General features: G+C 36.1%; 1 protein-coding gene across 1 annotated transcript in view; it reads left to right on the forward strand.

Annotated features, from left to right (window-relative positions):
• The window catches only part of LOC106058492 (FAD-dependent oxidoreductase domain-containing protein 2-like), a 68,775-nt gene that overhangs the window by 50,089 nt on the left and 5,625 nt on the right, over nt 1-13,061 (forward strand). The window contains exons 9-13 of the mRNA XM_056019711.1: nt 3,544-3,710; nt 5,441-5,606; nt 5,791-5,878; nt 9,442-9,571; nt 11,067-11,215. Coding sequence (XP_055875686.1) covers nt 3,544-3,710; nt 5,441-5,606; nt 5,791-5,878; nt 9,442-9,571; nt 11,067-11,215 — 700 coding nt within the window. The remainder of the gene's footprint in view (nt 1-3,543; nt 3,711-5,440; nt 5,607-5,790; nt 5,879-9,441; nt 9,572-11,066; nt 11,216-13,061) is intronic.

A 13,061-nucleotide genomic window follows, 5' to 3' on the forward strand; every position in this document is an offset into this window, starting at 1 on the left:
CATACTAGACCATCCCTAAATTTAATTAGCGTATTAGATTTTTGGGGATTTCTCTTTTTCACCCTCTCTCTATATATTAACATTCGGAACAATCTATTATAGATACTTAAAACTATTGCAATGTTTTGGAAGGAAAATTAAAGATTAATCAGATTTTCAATAGCTTTTACTCTTTTTTTTTTCAAACTTATCGTGACGGAAAGAGAGACTGACAAAGAAAACGCACAAAAACGTGATATATATAGATATATAGATATCTTTAAATGAAATGCTATAAGAATTAAATGCACCAATGTCTATGAACCCTCGTTCACTCACGTGTTAATATGGATATTTTAATTCTAACTAGGCGTGTGACGATAAGGATTTTTTTTTCTTTTGACGTGATATGGAATGGATTCTTTATATGACATACTATAAGAACTCGGTGCACCAATGTTTTTTAAAACTTGTCAGCTTTCACGTATTGATAAAGACAATTTTTATTCTAACTAGGCCTTGTGACGTAGTAGATTTTTTTCCTTTAACATCATATGGAATGAAACCTCGTCAGCTTTCTCGTATTAAAAAAGAAATAATAGCTAGATTTTGATCTAATCTAGATTTTTTTACACTAGATCTTGCTTATTTACAATAATGTAGATTTATATTCTAATTTAAATCATTCTAGATTCTAAATCTATAATTTCTAGGTCTATTTCAGAATTAGTCTAGTTATAATTTCAATTTCTAGATCTAAGTCTAGACTTATAGTGTACAAAGGTGTAAATGCCCTATTAACTTAGCTCTTAGAATCCTTGCTTCGGTCATGGTCTCAGGAGCTTATCCCTCTGCCTTATTGCTGCAGACCGTTTTAGTCTGCTAGCATGAGCAACAGCTTGGGAGGTGCCAGCTCCAGCTGAAATACTGGAGTTGGATTGAGAGTAGCCCGGCCGCTGGTAGGTGTCATCGAAATGGGAGTGGGAGTGGGGCAAAATCAATGATGATTAGACAGGCTGCGGGTGCTGGGAATTGACTTCAGATGTAGGATTTATTACTCAGTGTTTGCTGATGCCAAGGTTCCTTCTCCAGCCACGGAGTTAAGGGTGGGCTTAACAGGAACAGGAATTCTGAAAGTCTTTGTAATGAGCCAGGAAAGGTAATGGGGATTCCGATGTAGTAGCAGGGAGGAATCGATGATTCGAATCCCGCAGCAGTCAGAAATTCCGTGGGGAATCTGCGTCAGGCAGGAATTCCACGTAACAGGAACCAGTCGGGGTCCCCAATCAGGCTGAAATAAAACACCTAGCTAAATATATTCAATGTATAAAAAGGTATCGTGTTCTCCTCGGGCATAAGCCGTCAATCAGAGAGTCACTTAGTTCAATGAACACTTACAAACACTGCAGATCAATCAGAGAGTCATTTAGTTCAATGAACACTTACAAACACTGCAGGTCAATCAGATAGTCATTTAGTTCAATGAACACTTACAAACACTGCAGGTCAATCAGAGAGTCACTTAGTTCAATGAACACTTACAAACACTGCAGGTCAATCAGAGAGTCACTTAGTTCAATGAACACTTACAAACACTGCAGGTCAATCAGAGAGTCACTTAGTTCAATGAACACTTACAAACACTGCAGGTCAATCAGAGAGTCATTTAGTTCAATGAACACTTACAAACACTGCAGGTCAATCAGAGAGTCACTTAGTTCAATGAACACTTACAAACACTGCAGGTCAATCAGAGAGTCACTTAGTTCAATGAACACTTACAAACACTGCAGGTCAATCAGATAGTCACTTAGTTCAATGAACACTTACAAACACTGCAGGTCAATGAGAGTCACTTAGTTCAATGAACACTTACAAACACTGCAGGTCAATCAGAGAGTCACTTAGTTCAGTGAACACTTACAAACACTGCGGGTCAATCATAGAGTCACTTAGTTCAATGAACACTTACAAACACTGCAGGTCAATCAGAGAGTCACTTAGTTCAGTGAACACTTACAAACACTGCGAGTCAATCAGAGAGTCATTTAGTTCAATGAACACTTACAAACACTGCAGGTCAATCAGAGAGTCATTTAGCTCAATGAACACTTACAAACACTGCAGGTCAATCAGAGAGTCACTTAGTTCAATGAACACTTACAAACACTGCAGGTCAATCAGAGAGTCATTTAGCTCAATGAACACTTACAAACACTGCAGGTCAATCAGAGAGTCACTTAGTTCAATGAACACTTACAAACACTGCAGGTCAATCAGAGAGTCACTTAGTTCAATGAACACTTACAAACACTGCAGGTCAATCAGAGAGTCATTTAGTTCAATGAACACTTACAAACACTGCAGGTCAATCAGAGAGTCATTTAGTTCAATGAACACTTACAAACACTGCAGGTCAATCAGAGAGTCATTTAGTTCAATGAAAACTTACAAACACTGCAGGTCAATCAGAGAGTCATTTAGTTCAATGAACACTTACAAACACTGCAGGTCAATCAGAGAGTCATTTAGTTCAATGAACACTTACAAACACTGCAGGTCAATCAGAGAGTCACTTAGTTCAATGAACACTTACAAACACTGCAGGTCAATCAGAGAGTCATTTAGCTCAATGAACACTTACAAACACTGCAGGTCAATCAGAGAGTCACTTAGTTCAATGAACACTTACAAACACTGCAGGTCAATCAGAGAGTCACTTAGTTCAATGAACACTTACAAACACTGCAGGTCAATCAGAGAGTCACTTAGTTCAGTGAACACTTACAAACACTGCAGGTCAATCAGAGAGTCACTTAGTTCAGTGAACACTTACAAACACTGCAGGTCAATCAGAGAGTCATTTAGTTTAATGAACATTTACAAACAATGGGGCAGATCAATGAGATCAGATAAATACTAGGGGAATGATCATAATACAAATGGGGGGGGGGGAGGATAAACATAATGGAGTCTGTAAATGAACGCCCCTGAACGTTCTAAATAAATGTGACACGATTGGAGATGTTTGAGCCTTATATGTCTGGAAGTATGGATTGGATGAACAGCATGTGATAGATCATGTGATAATTCAAGACAGATAATGTGAAATCCGGTCAAGATTAGCTCTTCCCACTCATTTGCCAATGAAATATTAAGAACACCTGGATAGAGGTCAAGCGTGATGTGAGGGGGACTTTAGTATTTGGACCCCCCTCTTCCACCCTACCTACGCCACTGCTCATGCAAGCGGGGAGAACTAAATTTTTGAAAGCGTTGTCCGGATAGTTCCATGGCAGTATCAAACGTTTTTCATATTTAAAGGTCAAAAAAGTGTTTGCGAAAGTGTTTCATTCAAAAATAATCAATATGCTCGCACTAGCCTCCATAATGTTGTCGACACGATACAGTTTTTGATTTATATAAAATGCTTTTAAGTAACATTCTTTTCATAGTAGCATCCTACGAAAAACTTTTTCCAAATCAAGATGTACCATAAAAACGTATTTTTTCAAAATAAAGAAACAATTTGGCATTAACCTTTCTCTATTTTGTTTCCAAAAGTCCATCATCTCTAAGTAGACCATGGGGTCGAGCAAGAAAATACCCAGCTATTACTGACAGCTACGAGTCGGTTGACTTACCTGAAGTATTTATTGCTGGAACTGCGGCGCACTCTTTAGACTTCAAACGCTCTGCTGGAGGATTCATTCATGGATTTCGTTACACAGGTTTGTCACTAAAGTAAAGCTTAAGACATAGAAGTCTTTTCATACAAGCAATTGCGGTTATTTGCAAGGGAATAGCATCAACTTATTACATAAATTACGTCATATGGAAGTGTTTATTTTGGTTATGTATCGAGTGCTTAGTTTATTTTTATACACAAATTCAAACATCTAAAAAACACTCACATTTTTTTTTAAAGAAACACCGAATGAAAAATACTAGAAAGTCTTATACCTCTAACTCTATTAAGAAGCTGATATTGTAATTTAAATTAAATATATTTAAATTCATTAATTGTTAAGGCCTACCTTCTATTCATGCTTGAATTCTTGTTGATAATATTGATGTTTCTCTGAACGTGGCCGATTCACCAGTGTGTGTATTGATATCACAATTTTTACATGATGTCCAAATGTGTTCATGATGTCTAAATAAAATGTAAATCCCTTTCTCTTAGCAATATCATTTACATATTTATTGAATATGCTCATAGGACACAATAGATCTTGAGATGAAATCTTTTTTGGCCATAAAGCATGTAGTACTGCTCAGTACTACACTTTTGGCAAGAAACTGGGCTGTGCGCGTAATACCCCAAACCTCTATACAAATATGAATAGGTCTGGCCACTCTCTCGTGCTAGGGCCGAGCCAGTTCCTGCCACAGTGGAATTGCTCAAATACGTGAATACATTAAAAACGAATTCAACTTGACGTTTCCTTCCACTGAGTGACTCAAATATCGAGAAGCTGTCGTGAATCACTTTTTAGTTTTCGTACTGCTTTCTCTCATCATTGTTTCTGCAGCTTGTTTTGGGTTTCATTATTATAGCTTTTATATAGCGCTACTTCATGCTTATAGTATGCTCAGGGCGCTTTTGGTCCAATCTCATTTGTGGACCAGTGGGGGGAGGGGGTATCTAGGAGTTGGTTTTCCTTGCTGCCTTTGGGCGCTCAGTAAACACAACTCTGCCCGAGTCGGATGTCGAACCTCGAGCACCTTTCTAGGTAGCCAAGCCAAGCCAAGTTCAAGCGCACTTGGCCTCTCGACCACGCTTCCCTAAAGGTGTCGCAAATAAAACTCTGTGACTGTCCAGTGATTCTAGGGCTGTCTGGGATCAGTGTCTGGGTGGCTAAAAACCGCTTGGCTGTATATCAAAGAGGCTCGAGTTCAATTATCAACTGTAGCTGAGTTGTGTTTGCTGAGCGCACGGCAACCTTCTTCCAGATATGGGTCCACAAAAGACATTGGATAAGAGCACACTAAACATGCTCATAGCATGAAAGTGATGTTATAGAAAAGTAATGTTAAAAAGTAAATTTGCAAATGTAAGCTTTTTGTAATTGCGATCTGAAAGCCCCAGTTACAGTGTTAGAAGCACCTCACGTTTGCTCTGGCTCATATCCGTACAAGTTTAATTTTCTTCAAAGCCTTTCTTTCCTGATTGTGCTCATGCATTGTAAGTTTTCTATCAAGCTTAAGTCAGCTGAGACATGACTCATTGTCAAAAGTCACCCTTCAAGGTACAATGGATGTGCACGAAGAAAGGCTCATCCAAAGAAAAGATTAGCTGCTGACCGGGAACAATGGAGGGATTTAGTTACTGGAACTGTCACAGCACCTCTTGGACGAAAGTTATTAGACAGATAATGAAGTAATGATGAACAAAGTCTTACGAATTTCGTGACTTTTCATTTTGTTTTTTATTTTCGCTTGCACGTGTCTTCTTCAGGTCAGTCGTTACATCGTCTGTTAGAATGGCGTTTTGAAAATGAAAGATGGCCTTCCGTAACAATTACGTTTGAAAATTTACTTGGTCACATTCTTAAAAGACTAAATGAAGGTTCTGGTATCTATCAGATGTATGGTGTTTTGGCTGATGTTATTATTGTACACAGGTATTGATTTAGTTTTTCTTTGACCATTTCTATTGATGGGCAAAAAAATATGGTTCTCAAAAAATAAACTGCTTTTAACATTCATTTGATAATTTGAATAAACCTTTAAATTCATTTTTTCTTTTTATCAAACAAATTATACAAGTAATTCCATTTCACTTATAATATTTACATTTTTCAACAGGGATACTGATTCAGCTATATATATAGAGGAATTTCCAATTAAATTGTTACATCATTTACCTGAGTGCACAGGACACAACGCTTCAGAAGTAAATTGATAAAATTATATATACTTTTTTATTTATAAGGTGCATAATTGTATGTGGGATTGTTGTTGTTGTTGTTGTTGTTGTTGTTTTTTTTTTTTATGTTTTTTATGTGAAAACCGATATTTCACCAAGAATAGGTCACAGATGTTTCCATATTGGTCATCCTACCTGACCAATTTACAAAGGAAACTATCATTTACAAATCCATGTTATCCTCTCAGCAAGAGCCCTGAACAAGAACCCTGCGGTAGTACACACCTATGTACCCTAACCTGTCAAAACGGAAACTGAAGTCAGAGGTCATAAGGAATCTGAAACATGGTATCTTCTTTCTTCTCGTAGCTGAGTCAGCGTACAACGAATTAGTTCTTTACTGTGCAGACTATGATCCAGCTACAATATGATTCGTCCTGAATTACTATAGCTTGTTTGGGCCTGGTTAGTCTCCAACATTGGTAAACCCGATCAGACTGCTCCTAGACTGCAGAGTATTTTAGGAACCTTAAATTTGCAAACTATTAGATGCCCACAGTAGAAACTTACAAGAAGTTTACACATTCGAGCAGTGAACACTCTCATACAAGTTCTTATTGGATAAAATGAAGTTTTCATTTTAGTAGCGGGTGAAGTTGTGGACTCGAAAGTCGAAAGTGGAAAAACCTATATAGTTTTGAGTTCTTTGTCTGTTCGTCTGGTATGTTTGAAATTCAAAGGCTTAAAATTAATTTTTAAAATTCCAGTTTCTAGATAATTTGAAGCTTACGAATTTCTGGCCAACGGATACTTTTTACAAAGTTTATAATATCTAACTATGTCTGTCTGTCTGGTAAAAAATGTGTAGGCCTACACGCAATTTCTCCCAGACCCATTCTAGGATCAAGCTGAAACTTCGAGCAAATATTCATTGACATAGACAATACATGAATCAATAAAAAAAAAAACAAGTTTACAAAGAGAGCTTGTGTTATCACACAGACTCAGAGGTGGCCTCCATTAAATTCACCAGTGTAACAGGAATATTCAAGCAATAGTTTATTTTTGAGCGTTGAAAGTAATAAAATTTAAAAATCATTGGGCACTAAAACAATAATAATAAAATTAAATTAATTTTTCTCTTTAAATCTTTCAAAATAACTTTTTTTTCAAACAAGTACTTTTTCAATTACAAGTTCTGTTTGTTTATATATTCATAAAGTTAAGTTTCTAGATCTAGAACCTAGAACTAGAATGTAGACTAGATCTCGAATCTAGACATGATCTAGATTCTTGATATAGAATCTAGATCTAGAATAGAATTCATATAACTTTACAAGTTTAATCTTAAAATTACTAGACCTGGGCCAATGTTATGTATGATCATGAATAGTAGGCCTTTTGGTACCGGGCAATGGTGTGCATAAGTATCAAGATACCGAGCCTCGCTCGGAGGAATAATTTTTTTAGGACATATATTTACCCGAATTCATTTTAGAAATTTTTTTTTTTTAAGTGACGAAAATGAGCGATTGGGTAAAGACTATCAATCCGAAGTGTTGCTTTTGTGTTCTTTTGGTAGTAAGTGACATTGTACATAGCGATTCGATTAGAAAGTCCCCCAGAACAGAGAAGTCAGTCAAAGCTCACATTGAAACGTTTGCGTTAAACTAGTGACCTAAGAATAAGAACTATCTGGTATAAACTTTGTCACATGTAAATTACGAGTGAGTCTGGTGTGAATGTACACTTTGGTTTCTTATAGTTATAATTTTTTTGTTTGGTGTAATGCACAAATTGTAAGACAAATTTCCATACGGATAATAAAGATTATTATTATTATTATTATTGGCTTAATAGAAAGTCTTTGCAGTGTAACTTCTCAAATGGTAACGTTAAGACATTTAATATTGCAATTAGTATATTAATTATGACTTTAGTGACTTTAGTACGAAACATCAAGTGATGCAAAATCTCTACGCTATAGGGTAAAACCATAGACTCATATATACTATATCTAGACTGGACATGGTGACTTTTTAACACTACAAAAAATGTGAAAATTTTTTAGAAAGTTGGATCAAAGCGTTGTTTTGTAAAGTAGTTAAAAGAAGTAAAGGCTATTTTTTTCAACCCTAACCTATGTAACATATAATTTAATTTTTAGATTGCGGATAAGAATTTATTTCCGGTTTCCAGTCTAGTAGTATATATAAGTCTATGGGTAAAACATTCACTTTGTAACAAATTAAAATGGCGCATTTTTCACTAAGAAACTTAAAAGCATTGCGTTAGTATTGTTATAAACCTGGTGGTGGCACAGATGGAGGTGGTGTGTGTGTGTGTAGTCAGCCAACGCCAATCGCCCCAGGCCAGCGCTAGACGAGCATTCGAGCGTGACGAGTTACGACGGTCAGCCGAGACGAGTTTCAACATGACGGTTCGGGAAGGATCGGCGTCGTGAACACAGCTCAGGAGCGTCATGAGAATTGTAGTCATCTGACCACCCAGAATGGTCGAGCGACGTTCTGTCCGGTTCTAGAAGGCCAGCAGGGACCCTATATAAAGAGCGAAGGTATCAGAGACGAGCCAGTCACAACTTCCCGATCTACAGTTCGTTACAACGGCTCAGTACAAGTCCGAGACGAGACAGAGAGAGACCAGTGCAAGAGTTGATACGGCGGAGAGATATTTGTACAGTCTTGTGTTACGTGCTGCCAATTGTACAGTGTTGGCTGTTATTTATTGACATTAAACTATTACGTTATTTTGAAGCCCAGAGTTGTCAAGTTCTTTAAGTTGGTGGTGTCGTTTGGTGCCATTTGCAGCGAGCCTGGATAGGGAGATTCGTAACAGTATTGTAAAAAGCGTTTCCCTTCGAGCATCTGTTACGCTGAACACCTTTAAGCTCACTAAAAATCCTTTGGCAGATGTTAGAGCCCCATACAGTCCCGATCTACGGTTCAGTACGACGGCTCAGTACAAGTCCGGGACGAGATGGAGAGACCAGTGCAAGAGTTGATACGGCGGTACAGCTATTAGCGGAGAGATATTTGTACAGTCTTGTGTTACGTGCTGCCAATTGTACAGTATTGGCTGTTATTTTATTGACATTAAACTATTACGTTATTTGGAGCCCTGAATTGTCAAGTTCTTTCAGTTGGTGGTGTCGTTTGGTGCAGTTTGCAGAGAGCCTGGATAGTGAGATTCGTTACAATATTTTATGTAAATAAATCTCTAGTAAATCATTATTTTTTTATCTTTCTCTATTGCCTGTTTCCGATATATCTTTGATGACCTAGTGTGTTGCAAAATGAAACAATCCCATCACCCCCTAGACATCTAATAAAGCTACACATACAAGCAATACACGCGGGTCGTTACAGAGGGCCACTAAAAATGGTGCTTAAATATAAACGTTTTAATGTAGCTATTATTGTAATCAAATCAGCTTTGACATTTAGCAGTTTTAAATAAGGTTTTTCCTTTGGTCTTTTGAAGTCAATTCTTTTGGTTACCTTTTGAATCAGTTTGTGAGAATATAAATTTAGACGACATGCCCGAAAATTAATATATTTTTTTTGTTTCAGATAATAGTTGTTTTTTTAGACTACGGATGGTTAAACACAAATGACAACAAGTTTGAAGCCATTGCATCAAATGCTCACCTTTCGTATTTTTTACATCCAATTTTATATTACTTTAAAAATTTGCCAGCAGGTGATTATCAAAGTTACTTTATTTATTTCAATTATGTCTATATATTTAACGGACATGTAGTAGTGGGCTATTAGTCTGTGAAGCATGACGTTTTGGACAGCCGTTTTCTTATGATCGTTTTTGGTGTTTAATTATATATATATGTTATGTGTGTGTTTGCGTAATTAATCTTTAGTTCATTCTGACCTTTCATTCTTTTTGAAGATATTTATTGCACCATAGAAGAGATTCTTACTGGAGTTATTGGAAACACTGTAGACACCCCGCCCCTTGCCAGGTAGTAGATCTGGGGGAGCACTGCGAGCTCTCCCGAGCTGGATTAGGGGCGTATCTCCGCCACCAACTATTATTTCCAATATTTAAAACAAATTAAAAAAAAAGCATAATCTGAGGTATCTACAGTGTATTATCCTGCTTGAAAAAAAAATTTAGTTCATAAATCTAATCCGCTATTCAGTGCACTTTATGAATGGAGCCAAGTGACTGGTAGAAATGTGTAACCTCTCTTGGCTGCAATCATGGAATTTAGTGACTGTAGTTTACTTTAGATTTTATATCAAAAAGGGAAGTTTTATGTCAAAACTATTTGATGGGAGGTTTTGAATTAACAATTTCTTGAGATGTTTTTTTAAACAAACTCAAAAACCTTTTAGCTACGCTCATAGAATGTTTACTGTAGTTTGCTAATATTGAAGAGTTTTTTTTTAACCTTAAAGCTATCTGTAGTGGGGATTTAAACTCAAAACCATTTTTAAGGGGTTTTGACTTAAAGCCCTCGGGAGGGGGGTAAAACTCGTGGCTACGCTCATAGAATTTCGTGTGTGTAGTTTGTTTTAATTCTACATTGAAGAGTTAGATAGTAACTTCAAACCCAGCAGAAGGGGGTTTTAAACTAAAAAATCCTCTGAAGCGGTTTTTAACTTAAAGCCCTCTAGAGGCTGTTTTTTTAACTCAAAATCCACATTGGCTACGCTCATGGAATTAGGCAAATGTCGTTCGTATTATTTTTTGTTTTATAGAAGGGGGAGATTTTAAACTCAAAGCCCATTTGCCTGCACTGGAGCATATGATGGTTTAACATTGTATCTTACCTAAAATAAACAAAATCAAAGAAAAAATCAGTCATAAAATTCCACCCTTCACTATCTACGTCCATGGATAGATAGATAACTTGATGGATGGATACATGTATATATATACAACATCTATATATATATATTGTTACGATTCTCTCTCTCCCAATCAGGCGTTCTGTAAACAACTGCTCAACACATCAAGAACTTGATAACAAAGATCACATAACCATAACACGGGTCATATTTGCGTGTAATAGTAGTACTGTCCCTTGTCCATTGACAGCCGTTGACCTGAGGGGATAGATAGATAGATAGATAGATAGATAGATAGATAGATAGATAGATAGATAGATAGATAGATAGATAGATAGATAGATAGATAGATAGACTGGTTTATATATTAAAATGATTTTTTTAAGAGTCAGATTTTCAAAGATGGAAAGATTATGACCGTTTGCCTCGTCCAGATTCCATTCATCATGTGGTAGAGGACTTCTTGGTACTTTGGCACTCTTTCAATGAGCATATTCTTCCTTTAAAAAGATGGTTGGAACACGTTTTACGCAGAGTAAAATTGCATTTTTAATTTTATGTTTATTTTTGTAATAAGTGTGATAACATAAAATAGATTGAGATCTTATAAGGTGATTGAGATTAAGCGTGATTATTATTAGATTTATACATATTTTAAGAGTATGCAATCAGTAATGCTTTTTTTATTACGAAAAAAACCTGGGTGGTATCTGGACATGGATCTCGAAAAAGCCTGTGGGATAATCCTAGAAATTTGACAGTTGATTTGTTCGTTGGGAAAAAAATGACTAACTCGTTGGCCACACTGGGAAAACTCTAGTTTGAAGGACAGTGGGAAAACTCTAGTTTGAAGGACAGTGGGAAAACTCTAGTTTGAAGGACACTGGGAAAACTCTAGTTTGAAGGACAGTGGGAAAACTCTAGTTTGAAGGACAGTGGGAAAACTCTAGTTTGAGCGTTATAATTTATTAAAGTATTAAAAAATTAATCTAAATTTGGTTAGAGGTCTAGATAATCTTTATGTTGAACAGACTTCGTCTTCGAGTATCTTCCCATGTATGACACCAGTTATTCAAGAGTGTAATAAATGAATAGAATGCAGTAACATTTTCTGGATCTATAGGCCTATAATTAGAATTTAAGACAAGACTAAAGAGGTCAAACTGGCTCAGCTCCAGGTCAGGTTTGGGCCTCGTGCTAACCAGATTTTTTTTCTCACACAGAGTAGGCAGATGGTAGCGCTACTGGGTGGGTTTCATCTGTGCACCTTATTCTGAGACCAAGGGACTAGAGTCGCCTAAGCAACTAGACAGCACAATTAAACTAGCTAAAAGAAAGCAAGGAACAAAATTTAATTGAAAATAAATACAAAAAGATACTTTATTTCCATGGGACGAGAGTAAAAATAAATTGATAATAAAATATAATAGTATATCTATATTACACTAACTACTGAACCCAACAACTAACCAAACCCTAATATTTCGTTACTCTACTACAAACACTAACTATACAAACCAACTATCTAACTAAATTACACCAACCTACTACACTAAGCCCAGATCTAGATCTACACTAACATCCCAACAATAAACGTAAACTAGTCTAGATCTACAATATAAATATTCTACACTGAAACACTATAATAAAACACGCTTTACTACACAATAAGAACAGACTAAGGCAGCAGTAATAAATACTGCAGCAGCAGTAATAATGAACTGCAACAAAAGATAAAATCATAGGTTATTCACTACTAGATCTAGAACAAAAACACTCATCATGTTAGTTTTGAGCTGGGCGCAGCCATTATTAAATATCAACGTTGAGAAGCAAACTGCCAATTATTTTGACATTTATTCGCAGTAGAAAAGTAAATAATTAAAATTATATTAGAAAGTGTATTTACATATAGTTAAATGAAAAAAGAAAAAATTTCTATAACTTACAGGCAGTTCCAGGTATAGAAATATTGAAAACAATTCACTCTTCTAACGATCACAAAGATTACTCGTCACAATGACGAAGAGATGCTGGCCACTGGTCAGATGTCCAGGAAGCAGCATGGAATTAACTTTTTATACTACCCTGCCCTAGCCTATATAACAATCGGCGGAAGTACAAATATAAAATATGACACTAGCCTTTAAAAAATAAAAGAATATATAAAAATATTTCTAACCTATAAAAATAGTAAAAACAAAATATATAAAATAAATCTAGCCTATACAATACTAAAAATGAAAAATACATATCAATAAATCTGGGAGGATTGGGGTGGGGTACAAAATAAAAGTTATTTATAACAAAGTAATGGCTGCATAAGCTGTATAAAGGAGGAGATTTCTTTTTATAAAAAGTATTTTTTAGCGGCCCCCGAA

Source organism: Biomphalaria glabrata, chromosome 2 (assembly GCF_947242115.1).
Source record: "Biomphalaria glabrata chromosome 2, xgBioGlab47.1, whole genome shotgun sequence".
NCBI lineage: Eukaryota > Metazoa > Mollusca > Gastropoda > Planorbidae > Biomphalaria > Biomphalaria glabrata.